The sequence below is a fragment of the Monodelphis domestica genome, chromosome 2 (genome assembly GCF_027887165.1).
Source record: "Monodelphis domestica isolate mMonDom1 chromosome 2, mMonDom1.pri, whole genome shotgun sequence".
Classification (NCBI taxonomy): Eukaryota; Metazoa; Chordata; class Mammalia; order Didelphimorphia; family Didelphidae; genus Monodelphis; species Monodelphis domestica.
The window spans coordinates 93,127,436-93,143,018 of record NC_077228.1 but is presented as its reverse complement, the minus strand read 5'-3'; the positions used below and the strand labels follow the sequence as shown (position 1 = coordinate 93,143,018).

Sequence of the window (15,583 nt, the reverse complement as noted above, 5' to 3'; positions counted from 1 at the left end):
AGGTCTCAGGAGAAGCTGAGAAGCTGGTCTTTTCTAAGGGAATGTGTTGTCAAAATTAGTTTCCTTTTAGACTTCCACTTTTTACCTTTTTCTTAATGAGAAGATAGAGTAGTGCATTTCCACAATTTCTTCCTCTGAGGAACTGAAAACAGCTGCCATGGGGTTAGGGGAATTTGGAGGTTTCATTCACTTATATTCTGTTATCAAAGAGAGATCCTGGGAGTAGACTTCCCTGGACCAAGAGATTGAAGCAACTGAGGCACTAATAGATTTCTGATAGAAAATGGAGCACAGATAGGTGTATACATTTCCATTTGACCCAATAATATAGTTTATATATAATATTCAAGAGTCTTAAATTATTTTGTGGGATAAGGGGATTTTTAAGTCACTAAGAGTGCTAGAAACTAGCCTTCTAGCCAGAGAAGGTAGATTTCTTGGGTAATAAGTAATTTGAAGCTTTCTTCATACGTAATCTTAAGTTCTAAATTTGAGAGTTCAAACATTAGACCTTCTACACAGAGAAGGAAATTTCCTCTTGTAGAATACTTTTGAAAAAAAAATGGTTTGCCTACATACATCTTGAGTAATGTCCCTACAGTGAAGATATCAGACATGTGGTTCTAAAACTCATGCAGCCCACTGCCCTGAGTGAGGTCTAAACCAGATTTGGATCCTTCTGTACAACTTAGTGATCCCCATTTCTATTTCAGCTTGATACCACTGTCCTACTGTACTTGGATGGTGTAGGCTCATTTGGAAAGAGATTGCTTGTCCAGAAATTTCCCTCCTAGAAGAATTCAAAATACATATGAACCTGGAACAGATTATAGAGGACCCTGTAGAAGGGTTAGGAATTCATCAGAATGTCCAAAGGTTGACTTTTTGGCAACCTCAAATTCAGTTCCTTTCTAAGGAAAACTGCTGGTGGACTATTTGAGTTTCTACCCAAATGATCTCCTGTATTTCAGACCTCTGGAAACTTCTTATTCTGATAGATTAATCAACTCTGAAACCTATACCTCCTTAGGAACCCTTGCTTCTGAAACCTTTCCATCCTTCTGATTGGATAGGGCAATGATGGCAAACCTTTTAGAGATGGAATTCTGGGCCCTGCTCCCACCCCACCCTTCAGACTGAGTGCCATGCCAGCCCCACCCCCCCAGACTACATGCTGGGCCCTTCCCCACACTACATGCTGGGGTTGCCCAGTCCCTCCCTTACCCCACACAGGGTAAGGAGAAAGCTCACCCATTGTGCTACTGGGCAAAGTGAGTAATGTCCTCAACTAGTATAGAAAGGGGGAGGGGAGTGGCCTGAGCACTCTGCTCCCCTCCAGCTCTGCTGCCTATGAACTGCCCACCTCACCCTCTGTGTGCTCCCATTGGGCTCCTGGGAAGAGGGGAAGGGGATGTGAAAAAATATTGTCAGGCAAGGTGGAAAGAGGAAAGGGAGAAGCTTCCCCTGAGTCCCTCTGCCTTTCTAGTAATAAATTGGAGGTGGGGGGTGGGAAGGTGAGGGCTGAGTGCCCTCAGAGGGTGCGCTGCATGCCATCTTTGACACCTGTGACATGTTTGCTGTCACTGGGATAGGGTGAAGATTGGACACTGGAGAGCTCCTTGGAGATGCTCTACCATTTGAAGAGGGTACCTCTGGAATTCTCCTATACCCAGTTGATCAGCATGTCATAATCTTCAGGAATTGATTATTTTGTAAGATGAATTAGACCCTATAATTTACAACTTCTCAGATATTTTCCCATCCTGGCTTCAGAACTCCATTCCCACCCTCCATTCACTTTTGAATTTCTTTTTATATGTTGCCTTCCCCCATTAGACTGTGAGCTTCTTGAAGGGACCATCATATCTTACTTTGTATTCTTAGGACTCAGCACAATGCCTGTCAAATAGCAGGAACCCAAATAAATGTTTATAGACTGTGACTCTGGCTTTTTAGGTTCTAGCATCTATTTAATAGTCTCTAATAAGTCCTTTGCATCTTCCACAGTTTCTGTAGAATGTGAGAAATGGACTGTCCTACTCCTGTTTTATAAACTTGAGTATATTGGAGTTGTGACGCTATTACCTGCATTAGGGGAAACCTAAACATTAACAAAATGCAAAGATTTTGGAGGGGGGTTGTAATTCCAGGTACTATGACAAAAAGTCAAAAACACAAAATTGCCTTCTTGTGCAGCTTCTAGGATCACGTCCAGTTTGTGTGAGCTTGGAATCTTGGGGGACTCTAACCTCTGGCTTACATATAAATGTCAGCTATTATCTCTTTATACCTAGATTTTCTCACATTGTCATCTTCCTAAGGCATCATGGGTATGGTACCTGACAAAGGCTGATTTTTATCTGTCAAGCACACTAAAGTTTGGATGAGGGCAAGCCTTCTCCTCCTATTGTGCTGTGCCACAAATGCAAATTCAGTTAGAAATATCATATGTATCATGAAGTACCAGACCCATAGAGTTGATAGAAATCCTTTCAGGTGCTGTTTTAGTGGTGCAAGGGTTATAATTAATGTTGGGGCTCGGGGAAGAAGGAAGTAGATGCTCTGCTCTGATCATTCCTGAATCAAGATGAGCAGTAGCTAAGTCCCAGATGGTCTAGGAACAGATTGCTAGTAGTTGCAAGGAGGAGGTGAGCCAGCCAGATGGGCTTCAGAAACTACAGGAGTATCCAAGGGTAGCATGGAATCTTCAGAGAGCTTCAGCTGGGTGTGGAGTGATGACAAAGAGCTGTGAATGGTGGGTGTCAGAGAGTAAGTGGGAGCAAGCAGTCAGCTAAATCCTGACTCATGTGGTATGCAGTTGGGCTCTGTGTGGGAGTGTCCACCATTTATCTCTCTGTTGTCTTTTGAGTAATCCTTGGATCCTTTGGAAACTTGGGTGTTATAGTTGTATAGTTGTGTACAGTATAGCCAGGAGAACACTAGTGTTAAAGAGATGGAATCAGGGGCACAGTTTGGTAAGGCTAAACTTTATTTTTAAAAATACAATCCAGCTTGCATTTCCTCCCTCTTCCTCTTCAGTTCTTAGCCCAGTGCACAATCATTTTACAATGCTTATCCTAGGTATAATTACTGCTATATGAACTCAGCTGAATCACCCAACAACAGCCTGCCACTTCTGGATGATATGCATTTTTCATTCATTTGTTTTTTCCTGTGTGTCTTGTGAAGCTGATCTCTTTTGAGTAATCAGGGATCTCAGTAAGGAGAACCTATCATGCCCTGGGCTTCAATCTAAACAGCATAGTTATCGCCCTTAAACAGGAACATGTAGAGGACCTCCCTTGCATAGAGAATCCATTTTTCCTTTGGATCTTCTCTAGGATGGAGCTGAAAATCTTTGGAAAAAATGTCTTTGTGCTTTGTGTATTGCTTGACATTAATAGTCAGAGGGGCATGGAAAAATTACCACTCTGCTTGCATTTATTAAGTAATCTTGAAAGCTTTTAAGATGTTTAAATTAAGATTTAACACTTTTGCCTTTTGTTTTATTGAGTCAAATACACTTTCTGGGAGGAAAAGGGAAATTAGTAAAAAACTAATGAGTTATGGTATTTAATCTATATCTGAGTACTCTGGGAACCTAGAACAGTAAGTGGTGTTTATTTGTGGAAGCATGTGTTTGCTCATTTTAACTCCATACAGTTTGTCCTGTGTGTGGCACTAGAGAACAGTGAAAAATATTACCTGAAAAACCGATGCTTTGCTCAGTTCCAGGAAAGAATTCACAAGCAATGGATCTCTTCTGTGTTATATGTTAGAGCAACATATTTTTTTCTCCTATTGCTCCTGTCATATCTGTGATGAAAGTAGGAAAGAACACTTGCTTACATACTGTGAAAGAAATGAAGGTCTGAAAATGTTTTTAACCCACAGGTTTTTTTTTTCTTTTTCATTTCTATATGCAATGGTAGATGCTTTTCTATTTTCTGAAAATTAACTATGGGAATGACTTTCATTTTCCACGCTCTTTTCCTAATCAAACAAGATTATGTAAACCATATGTGCTTATTTCTCAAAGCAGTAATTTCTATTTAAAAGTAGCATTTCTTGCTGGGTATAAGGTTTAACTTCTCGAATTGTATACTATTATATAAAACTCACTGTAAACTGGAATAAGTTTTGTCCTAAAGTGATGTTAGTATAATTCATTTTAATCAAATGGGCAAGAAGAATTCTTGAGTTATATGTCTGATTTAGGCCAGATTTTGAGGGTTTTTTCCCACAAGAGGTCCATCTGACCAAATCAGGATATAAACATGATTTTGGAGAGGTTTCCTTTCTTTAAATATTGTCAATTTAAAAAAACCAAACAAAGCTTACACTGACTCGATAGCTTACACATTTTCAAAAGTCACATATCTCACCTGCCTTTTCCTTTAGTAGATCAGCATAATCTGTCATAACACTCTTATTTCTGGATAGTATCTTGAGAGAAGTTGCAATGAAGTTAGTGCATTAATTTTAATTCATTTTTAAATTTTTTATTTATTTCATTTTCAATTATTTCATTTATTTATTATTATTTTTAATTCAAAATTAATTCAATAGAAAATTATTATACATCAAGTATGGGCAAGGTAAAAGGCACAATGGATTGAAAGCTGTTCTCAGAACCAGGAAATTCTGCCTCTGGCATTTATTTGCTAGCTGTGTGACAGTGGGCAATTGGCTTAACCTCTTGGTACCTTAGGCAACTCTCTAAAACAAGACTTTTTTTTATCTTTTTTTGTGTCTTGACCCCTTTGACTGTCTGGTCAAGCTTATGGACCATTTCTCAGAATGTTGTTTAATGGTTGTCTGACTCTTTGCCACCCTATTTTGAGGTTTTCTTGGTAAAGATACTGGAGTAGTTTTTCATTTCTTTCTCCAATTCATTTTACAGATGTTGTAACAGAGGAGGTTAAGTGACTTAGATTTGAACCCAGGTCCTCCAAACTCCAGGACTGGCTCTCTACTGTACTACCAACTTTTAGAACTATTAATTTTTACAACTGACTTGCAGTAGGGTATAGTGAGTAAGGGACCATACTTGAAGTTAAGAACTAAGTTCAAAACCTGCTTTTAGTGCATATTGGGTAATTGTTAGCATGTCACTTCACCCCACCATTCCCCAGGGAATTCCTTAACATGCTAAATTACAGGCAAGTTGCTGATCTGCACTAGCAGAAGAGTTCCCAAGAGCTTCCCACCCTGATGCAGTCAATTCTGATAGATCTTCCTCCCTCCTCTCTCTCCTCAATCCCCCAATAAATCTAAAAGGATATTTTTATTCTCAGAGCCTTTTACAGATGTTCATCACAGACTTCTTGAGGGGGAAAAAGTCAGTATTCTTTTGCAAAATTAAAAATGGTCTACTTGGAGAGGCATCTAAAGCATAACAGATAGAAAGCTGACCTTGGGGTTAGGAAAGACTAGGTTCAAGTTGTGCTTCTGATATATAAGGGCTCTGTGACACTTGATAATTCACTGAGCCTTTCAGGGGGTAATTTTTTAAGTTGCAAAGCAGATGCTGATCTGCTTTTGAAGTTCCTGGACAATCAAGCAAGCCCTTATTAAATTACTGTCAGGCACTGAACTATTAAGTTGGGACTACAAAGACAAATGAGTTAGTTCCTGCCCTCAAGGATACTGATCTGCAGTTAAGGAAGTTTCTTCACCTGGGGATCACAGATCTGTTAAAATAGGAAGTCTACCTCTGTCAGACAGGTTGCCTCCTATTTGAGGAGGTCTTTGCTGATATCCTCAGATGCTAATGTCTCCTTGTACCTGTTATCTTGCATATATTTTGTTTTATAAGTTTTATGTCTACATGTTATCAAATGTTAACTCCTTGAGGGCCAGAACTAATTCATTTTTGTCTTTGTAGTCCCAACTTCTAGCACAGCCATTTAATAAAGACTTGCTTGATTGTCCAGAAACCTCAAATATTTTGGTTATTTTTATGCCCCATCTTAATAGATTTAAAATGTTAAATTTTTGGTTGCATAGCATTTTGTGACTTCTAACTTAGCTGATGAGCTCAACCTACTCAAGATGGGATGAAAAAAGCTAAGGATGTTTTCCTTGCCCATATATTCGGCTTTTATTAGTACCACACTGGGCAAAGGATACTCTCTATTTCCAATTAACAGCTGTGAAACTTCAAATGTTGTTCCTGATCTCTGTACAACTACAATAAACCACACAGAGGGAGGCATCATGGTAGAGTGGATGGAGCTTCACTTGGAGTCAGGGAGAACTGATTCAAGTCTTTTTGCTGATATATGCCATGTAAACAGGGGAATGAACAGGCAAGTTACCTAACCCTTCTAGTGTCCTAGGCAGCTTTCTAAGTCTATTAGTTGTTCAAGTGCATCAGTGGAGGGGGATTTCATTCTAGGATGAAGTTGTATGTCTGGATGTATCCATATCACTCACTCTTTTGGGTCTTCTAGACTTTTTTGATCTTTATGACTTTAATAAACACCAAGGCTTTGGCCCAAAATGATAAAGGGCTTCCCCAAAGGGAGACAGGTGGAAGAAGAGAAATGTCATAAATAGCAAAATAAATTTATTACAAACAAGTATTCAAAGACCACTTCATTGAAGTTTAGCTGCCTTCAAGACAATTCACAAACATGGTAGTGTTCTACACAACCTTCATCTGCAACATATGACATGTACATGGACCACTTCTTTCTCTCCATGACGAGGGACAATAATACAAATGACTAGATCACATGGACTTGCACATCTCTATAGTAAACCTTTCAATCACTTACTAAGTGGTAACATGGACTAGTTTAGGAAGAGATGCATAGCCATTTAATCAAGGCTATAGATAATCTCACCCAGGTCTATCTGAATTAAAAAAAACAAACATACAACTCTTTCAGAGGAATAATCTTACATCTACTCTGGAATATCAACTTCTCCAGTGTGAATTAAAAATACACAGTACTTAGAAACAGGATTCATTGTCTTCTATTCACAACACTTGTAAGACAATCAGAAACATCTCCTTTGTCATTATTGCAGAGACAATATTTCTTTGTGATGTTTCCTGAATGCCCAGGCTGAATTTGATGCTCGTCTTTTAGACCTTCAGTTTTTATTAGGTTTCATGGGCCACAGGCCTTCCTCCTTAGCAAGAAAAAGTCCAGGGTTCTTTCCCTTGTTCTACTTCATTTTTCATGCTCATTCATGTAGCCTGGGGCTCTCTAGTAATCTGTGGCTTTTTACACAAGTCCTGATAAAATTCAGACTCCAAAAACCTGGGATAGGAATTGTTCTCCATCAAACTGTAGACTCTTTTCTGGGCTGTAATGAAGCAGCCAGTTGTAGCCTCTTCAATATTCTGGGCAATCATGGTTTTAGTCTGAAAGTCTATATTTATCTGAAATAGAAATGACAATGGCTTGTTAAGTTTCATCACATCAAATTAATACTGTATAAGTGAATCTCAGAATGTCATAAAATACTAGGCATGAATCCAGAATATTTTAGGTCTGATATTTCCTAACTTTGTGACAATGGGTCAGTGGCAAATCCTTAGAATCAGTTGTACTCTTTGTAAACTGCAGTTAACATGTGAATTACCAGCCCAAGAGAGGTTGTTGGGTGGTAAGCAAGTACATTTTGAAGTATTCTAATGATTATTATGAAAAAATATCAAAGTTCATGCCCTAAAATACTTTAAGGCCAATGCTAGGAGTAAGGGGGAATGGAAAGTTGTGGCAGGATTAAAAAAAGAGAACCTCCACCCCATTAAAACAAAAATAGATTTGCCCTTCCTTTCACCAGGCTTCTGCTAAGAACTTGAAGTATTCAAAAATTTGCCAAAATGAAGGATTATTACCTCTTTTGGAGCCTCCTTTTCTATGAAGTCAGTATAAATTTTCCGGGCCTTTGAGTTCAACTTCTGGGGGGACTTGGTTTTCTTGAAATCTTCACAGGCCAGCCAGAATTCTATGTTTTCTTCACAAAACTCAGACTTTAAAAAAGCTCTAAATGCAGCAAGACCATCTAGAGAGGAGGAGGGAAATGTGCAGAATTTATTAAAATGAAAGAATGTCTTACATTCCTTCCTGATATTTATCTTTTCAACAAACCTAGACCTGAATACATGACTTTTTATGTTGCAGCAACTTGCCAGAATTTATTCAGACTTGTAAAGCTCTAGGTTTGAGTTTAAATGCCAGCAGGTAAATGTCTTGAGATTGGCACATTGCCATTCCAGAGTACATTCAAGTATATAAAAACTATGCTGTCAAGGGAAAAGAAGTATTTTTAGTGGAACCATAAATCCTCTGGGAACTAAGCCCTTTGAAAACACTGTTTGCAATGGAAAAGTTGACTCAACCTTAACTGTGAACAAATGCAGTTGTAATCTATCAGGCTGATTCTCACTCCTTTCCCACCTGAGAATATATTACTGGAGCCATAACAATACTTGAAATTTCAGTGATTTAAAAAACCAAACAAACAACCCAGAACATAAAGGCATTTGTTTGAAAGTATGAGGGCAGAACTTCCTCATAAGTCAGGGGAAAAAATAAACCTAATTAAAACTTTACTTATGTTATAGGACTTACATTATTGCTTTGCCCAACCTAAAAATCAATCTACTTTATATTCCAGGGATTCAACTATCTAGCTTTTAAAATCCCTTTAGATTGAGTTTGATCCCTTTACTTACATTTATTGGCTAGGAGCTCATCAAATGTTTCTGACCACAGCTGTGCTTCTTCTGGAGAAGGTCTGTAAAACAAAGAATGCATATGTTTTTGATTCCTCCTCCAGCTTCCAACAAAAGACAAAATGAGTATCAGAAAACAAAACAAAACACACTGCCTTTGAGTTTAGGATCTCTAACTTACTTAATAAAAGCTTGCTGTTTGCCTTTCTTGTTGGCTTTTGGCTTCCCAGGTGTGGATGAATTTTGCAGAAAGTAGCTTAATCTTGTCTTCCAGTCTTTTAAGCTAAAAGGAAAATTACATTCAGTGAATGACAATGTTTAAATCATTATAGCTGCCCACATTTTGAGGAGTAGTTCTCCCAATGCCAGAAGCACAATCTTAAACAAACCAAAAAAGGTAAATAAGATCTTACCAATACAAGAGGCTAAGCACTTTAGGTGAAGCGGTTACTTTCAGCTATATTTATTCTTAATAACTTTTGAGCTTTTCTTGAATGATCAGAACAGGGCTTTTAGTTTTACTGGTTCATTAAGTAAGGTTTCTCAATGATTGAGAAACTTTCAATCATCCCAAAAGTGGTGAATGAGACCGGTTTCCTTTCGGCCAGAGTGAACCATTTAGTTTCTGCAAAGCTATGACAACTCTGGGTCATTTTCAATAATCGGGTGAAATCTACCTCAGTGATACTGACATGAGTCAGAGCAGAGTCTAATTAGTTTCCTCCTTACTCCTAAAAAAAACTTGAAGGCATTGGCTAAAGTCCTACGTGGAATGTTTGTGCAAAAGTTCTCGAAGTAATTCTTTTCAAACAAAACGCAAAAGTTTTTTTTTTTAATTATTACTTTCTAAGAAGATTAGAAGCCAAAGAAGTAGGTATCCTAGCTTAATAACCCATGGGTATAATTTACTCTTCACTTAGTAAAGAAATGACTAAGCCCAACATCTGTTGCACTAGTAAGGAAATCCCCATCCCTGGAATAAGAAAAAAAGTCCGACAGAGCCACCAATTTGGAGAGCTCAAATAAAGATTAAAAAAAAAAAAAGCTGCAACTCGAGGAGACAGGATTCTTAGGCTACGTTTATTATTATTTTAATGAAATGGTGGAGGGAGTCTGCTTTCTTTTTTAAAAAAAATCAAGACTTTCCATGCATTAGATGCATCCCAACTTTTTCTTCTTGGCTTAAATAAATAAGACCTGGCATCCCCCAAGACTCTCAAAAAGAAACCCGCAAATCTCTTTAAATTTATATAGCCTCCTTTCAAGGAGATGGAGACTTTAAAAAGAAATTACCTATGGTAAAGCGATCTCTCACTACTCTTCCCTAAGCTGTGGAAACCTTGGCGTCTAGCAGGGTCTCTTTCAAGAAGTCCCCTAGAAAGAGAAAAATGGGGGTTTGGAGGGGTAACTTACATCGTTCGCTTCATCTTTTCTCGCTTCTCTTCGTCCTTTGGGTAACCGCAGGCACTTTTCTCCATGGAACCGCAGTTGGGCTGGAAAGCCAGGAACATAACACTTTGCATGATACAAGATTGTAGACAGCAGTTGCCTCTCTAGGCTCCTCCTGGCGCTCCCCAGGCTTTATAAGACGCGGAGGCTGGGCAGGGCGAAGGCTGCCAGTTTCGACCCCGCCCCCGGGCCCCGCGGATTTGCTGGGTAGGAAGAAGAACAAAAGAAATGTCAGCGCCCGCTTCTGGTGTCCCCACCACCCATGGCTGAGGCTTGAACTGAGGACAGTGCTGACGTGCGTGCTCCCCTCGAGTTCCTGCGCAGTAATGCCAGAACAGAGCCTGAGACCGTAACCCGGTGGGGGGAACAGATAGGAATCTCTTACTTTGTGACTCGGGCTGTTGACCTTTTCCACGGGCGCTCTGAGGAACACCACCCAAGCCTGGGGCCACCCCTGATGGAAAAAAGGGCCCCGCTTTCTGGGCAGAGGGGCTACAAATAGCGCCCAACGCCTGTTCTTGGCTCGGGAGAAGGGAAAGATGTAGAAACACGACTCGCCGTGCTCCCCATCTAGATCCTCCCACCTACTCCCACCTTATGAGCTAAAAGAAACTCATAAGAATCGTGTTTGAAATCTGTTTCAGAATCTCGGCCCGGGTACATTTCATTCCATTGTGTATTTAAAGTGGAAGGTGAAACTCTTTAGAAGAGGAAATTGTTTTAATTTGTGAACTATCAGTAGGCTTAAAAAAAAAAAGTAACCCTTTGTTTAATTGATTGACTCAGAGCCTATTAAATTAATTTCTGAGACCCATTAGTTTCGGAGCAATCGGTATAAACTCATCTCCCCAAAGGATATGGATTTCACTGAAAACAGCCTCACCTCTTTCAGAGGGTGTTAGGAGCCCTGCTGTGGCTGACTGCAGCCAGATTTACTCTGAGCTACATTAGTCCAACTCAGGTCTCAGCTGGACTCTTTCCTGACCTGGGTCAAATCCTTTATGCCTGTTTGAAGAACTGACCCGGGAAGGGCTTCAAGGTGTCTTTAATACTAATGTGTCATGATAGCCCGGTGAAGGTGTTTATGCTGAATGACCTCCCCCCCCCCCTTTCTGCAAGGGCTCCCATGTTGGGTTGTGGCCAATTTATTTTAGGGGAAAATCCAATCTAACTGGGAAGGGGAAGTGATACTTTTAACGTGTCCATAAAGGAGAACCATAGCAAAAATCTCATGTTTGCCCAGCAAATGTAAGACATTGTTTGGAAATAAATTGTTGGAATAAGAAAGTAGAAGGAAGGAAGTGGAAGGGGAAAGCATTAGTATATCAGAATATAGTAGTTGAAATCCATATTTCATAGAAACCAGGCTGGAAGGAACTTAAGCAGTCATCTAGAGATCAACCCACTATTTTATAGCTGTTGAAAATGAGGTCCAGGGAGGTTGTGATTTGCTCAAAATTACACAGGTAAACTAGTAGGAGTTAGGTTTTGAACCTAACAGATCTTCTGACTCCAGAGTCAATTTAGTTTAATAACAGACCCTAAGGATGAAAACCTCCCTTTTACTAATTTCTGGTCACCTGCCTTTCTTCTACCCTCTTAGAATGTAAACTCTTTGAGGGCAGGGACTGTCCTTTGTCTCCTATTTGTTAAGCACTTAACTTTGGTACAAAATAAGTACTTGATCAAATGTTTGTTAGATTATTGTCTTTCATTTTTGAAGAAGACCAATAACACCAGATGATGACTTGTATTCAAATTAGATTTAAGTGAGATAAGTTTCACAAAGTCATTAACCTCAGTCATCAATGTCCAGTGGTATGACAAAAGTCAAGACTACTGGTGATGACCCTGGATGCAGTGGATAATCATGGCATCTTCAATGTTTGAATAAGCTCTAAGCCTCCTCTGGGTCTTCTCTTTATCTTAATGTCCCTCCTTTCTTTTCTCATCTCCAAGAATTTTTTCTAGAGAAGGATGTAGGGGATTTTGGCTCAGGTGGTGTTTTGATGTGTTTGTTTCTGTGTGTTTTGGTGGAAAAGAATGTTAAAGCTAACAGTGAATGTAGAAATCATGTAGTTCTGCTTTCCTTTTGCAGGTGTAGAACTAGAGGTACACAGGAGGCAGAGTGACTTAGCCAAGGTCACCTAATTAATAAATGGCAGAGCCAGTTCTCTTGGTCTGATTACAACCATACTTATTACCTGGATCAATGTCAGAACTGAGACAGAGAGACCCTAAGCTCATTCTGGGCTTAAGGAACCATTGAGCCCATATTACTTTTAGGAGAATAGCCATACAAAGCCAATTTTTTCCTGTACATTTGACTTGGACAGGATTAAAATGTATAAATATTATGTATGTGAATATTGTATACTTTACTTTTCTCAAGTTTTTTAGTATCTCTGAGAGCTGGAATGATGAAGAAAAGACTTCCACCTTATTATAATTTGAATTTCTTTGCAAATAGCCTAGTTCAACTCCCACAGAATTTAACATACTCCTATTCAACAGGATTTTGCTCTGGTAGCTCTTTGACTTCTCTATCATGTGTTGAAGGAAAGTTGATAAGACTTGATTTCTATGAAACGAACTTGTGAAATCACAGTGATCCTTTGAGATAAACTAGTTCCCACTCTATCCTCTGTGCTACACAGTTAACTGTGACCTTTATGGTACAGTGGCATATTCAGATGCAATTTACTTCCCCTTCTCCTGTCCTCCCTACTCCACCTCCAGAATACACATAGAGCAAAGAGAACACGGTGGATCATGATAGCTGTAGTAGGGTAGATTGCATCAGCTGTATTATCTTTGCAAGGTAAATTGATATTTTTGCCAGTGAATCACGAGTTCTCGCTTCCTGTGTAATTCCAAATAGTTTTCCTATCAGGAATCTAATCTGTCTGTAAGATTTATAGCAAGGACTTGGCATGGTTGCAAACCTTCTCATCTTTCTTTAGACCAGTTAAAGTGCAATTGGACTTAGTGAGCTATAATTTTTCTGATTCTCATCTACCAGTAGCTGGAGCTCTAAGGATAGAGAAAATACATGACCATGGACCATGAGGGTAAATTCTGTACCTATTTTAACAGTGGAAGAATAATGCTGTTCTGTAGTTATATACACTTATATATACACTTGATTCAGAGATTTAAGATGACCCATGGGTATTTGATTCATCTTCTTCCCCCAGTCTCTTGGCATATACACATACAACCTTAGAGAAGTAAGATCATGCATGCTCCCTTTTTTCTTTTCTTTTTTCTTTTTCCAATACACTAAAATCGTCTTTATGTCTTTGTCTCTTCTCTCCTTTTCTATATTCCCCTTTCCCCATGATGGTTTTTATGCATACATAATTTGGAATCTTGGAAGATACAGTTGAACTGGAATTCATGGAAAGCCAGTATTTCAAATGAGATTAGGAAATGGGATATAAATAATTACAGGTATTAAAATATTCAAAGAATTTCATGTGAATATTTTTCTAGGAATTTTGTATACTAATTACAGCATAATTAGAAGTGATTAAGACCATTACAATTTTTAGAAAAGATTGCTAGAGTACTATGGACATTTAATTTTGAGAGTTAATACAGTGAATATATTATGCAGAGAATCTACACTAAAATGTATCTATACAGTGATGGTACTTATTAAAATAAAGCACTTATTAATGCATTTAAATAGGAAACTGCTTCATTTGATCATGCCCTTTATTTTTTCTTGCAACTAAACTTTAGGCAAATGGGATTATTTCATTTGAAAATGACATCTTGTGTTGGTAATAAAGGCAAGAAACAATTAATATTGCACAAGGCTAGCAGCTTGAAAATTTGTCCATGTTCTTATTGAAATGACCATGCCCCCTACTGGAGAGATTTTTGACCAAATACATAGATGCTTAACTGCTGTGTTCATTCTTAAATGTATGCAAGTTTAAAAAAAATAATTATTTAAAATATTTATTTAAATCAAACATATTGATCTTAACATTTATTCCTTAGCATTTATGTTAACTCAACCATTAACACGTATCTTACATTTTATATGATTTTTGAGAAGCTGTGTGTCTTGTCAGCAGGATAATTAAATAAGTGCAAATGATTATTCACAGGTCACCTGGTACAGATTCCTTAAGCATATGAGATATGTGCCAGGCACTGTACAAATATAATTTTTTCTTTTTTTAAGTTTAAAATTTTATTTTCCAGATTATGCAGTGATACAATTTTAAATATTTGTTTTCTGACATTTTATAATTCATATTCTATTGCTCCCTTCCACTCTTTTTCCCTTCCCAGGAAGACCGGTAATATGATATAGATTGTACATATGTTATAATAAAATATATATATTTCCATGTTTGTCATGTTGTGAAAAGGACACATACTGCTCACACTAGAGAAAAATTCACAGAGCAAATTAAGTAAAGAATGGTACGTTTCAATCTGCTTTTGGACTCTTCCTTCTATGGTAATATCCTTTTTTATCCTTTTAAAAAAAACCTATTGGGGATTTTATTGAATCTCAGATATATTCCAGTATGCTTTTATGCATTCCTCAATGAGAAAAGGGTAGAATATTAGCCTTTGACCATAAATAGAAGAGAAGAACAAATAGAAAAAAAGTTGAGCCCAGAAATTATTCTGCCTATTTCAGGAAGCTCTAAAACTTTCACTTCTCAATAATGTATACTAGTTTCTTATAAAATGAACTTGTGAAGTTGCAATGAATTCCACACTACTTCCCACTCATCAGACGTGCTCAGAAAATAGTCATCATGTTCTCTATTGATGCCTTACTTGGTGTTAAAATGTGCATTTTCTAGAATCAGATTATAAATTAATCTTTATTGAGCCACTTGATAAGATTATAAGCACCCTATTTCATACCATGTGTTGGAGAAAAATTGCTCTTCTCAGATGTACTCAGTACTAAAATTCTAATTTTAGGAAATGTCTTCTTGGAAATCCTTACTTCTAGTGTTTCTATAGAAGCAGCTAGATAGCACAGTGTACTGGACCAGTTCAAAACCAGTGTAGATAATTAACTATTTGATGCAAAACAAGTCAGTCAAATCTTTTTGCCTCAGTTTACTCATCTGCAAAATAGAGATAATATCATCTATTGCCCAAGGTTATTTTGGGAATGAAATGGGATACTTTTTGCAAAGCACTTGGTAAACCTTTAAGTGTTATATAAATGCTGGCTACATTATTATTATTATTACCTCAAACAATCTCCTTAAGTGTGTCTGATTATGAGGAAGTTTTGCTGCCAGCTTATTAAGACCAACTAATAATTATTTGTGATTTTCATATAATATCTCACTGAAACTTTACAAAGGTACTGTTAGGAAGATAATATACCCATTTTTTTGTTAGGAAGATAATATACCCATTTTTATAACATTTTGTAGGTGAGGACAC

The 15,583-nt window shown here is 37.9% G+C and overlaps 1 protein-coding gene across 2 annotated transcripts; it reads right to left on the bottom strand.

The window, feature by feature from the left end:
• Positions 1–6,554: 6,554 nt before the first annotated feature.
• Positions 6,555–10,727, bottom strand: RGS2 (regulator of G protein signaling 2). 2 transcript variants are annotated; one of them, XM_056815664.1, is made up of 6 exons: positions 10,533–10,676; positions 10,112–10,350; positions 8,880–8,981; positions 8,699–8,760; positions 7,859–8,025; positions 6,555–7,396 (listed from the first exon to the last, which is right to left on the bottom strand). In XM_056815664.1, exons 2-6 carry the CDS (start codon positions 10,219–10,221, stop codon positions 7,202–7,204), a joined length of 636 nt encoding a protein of 211 aa, XP_056671642.1. In that variant the 5' UTR covers positions 10,222–10,350; positions 10,533–10,676; the 3' UTR covers positions 6,555–7,201. The 2 variants fall into 2 exon arrangements, with proteins under 2 accessions (XP_056671642.1, XP_001367333.1); XM_001367296.5 differs by having other exon boundaries at positions 10,112–10,727.
• Between the last annotated feature and the right edge of the window lie 4,856 nt (positions 10,728–15,583).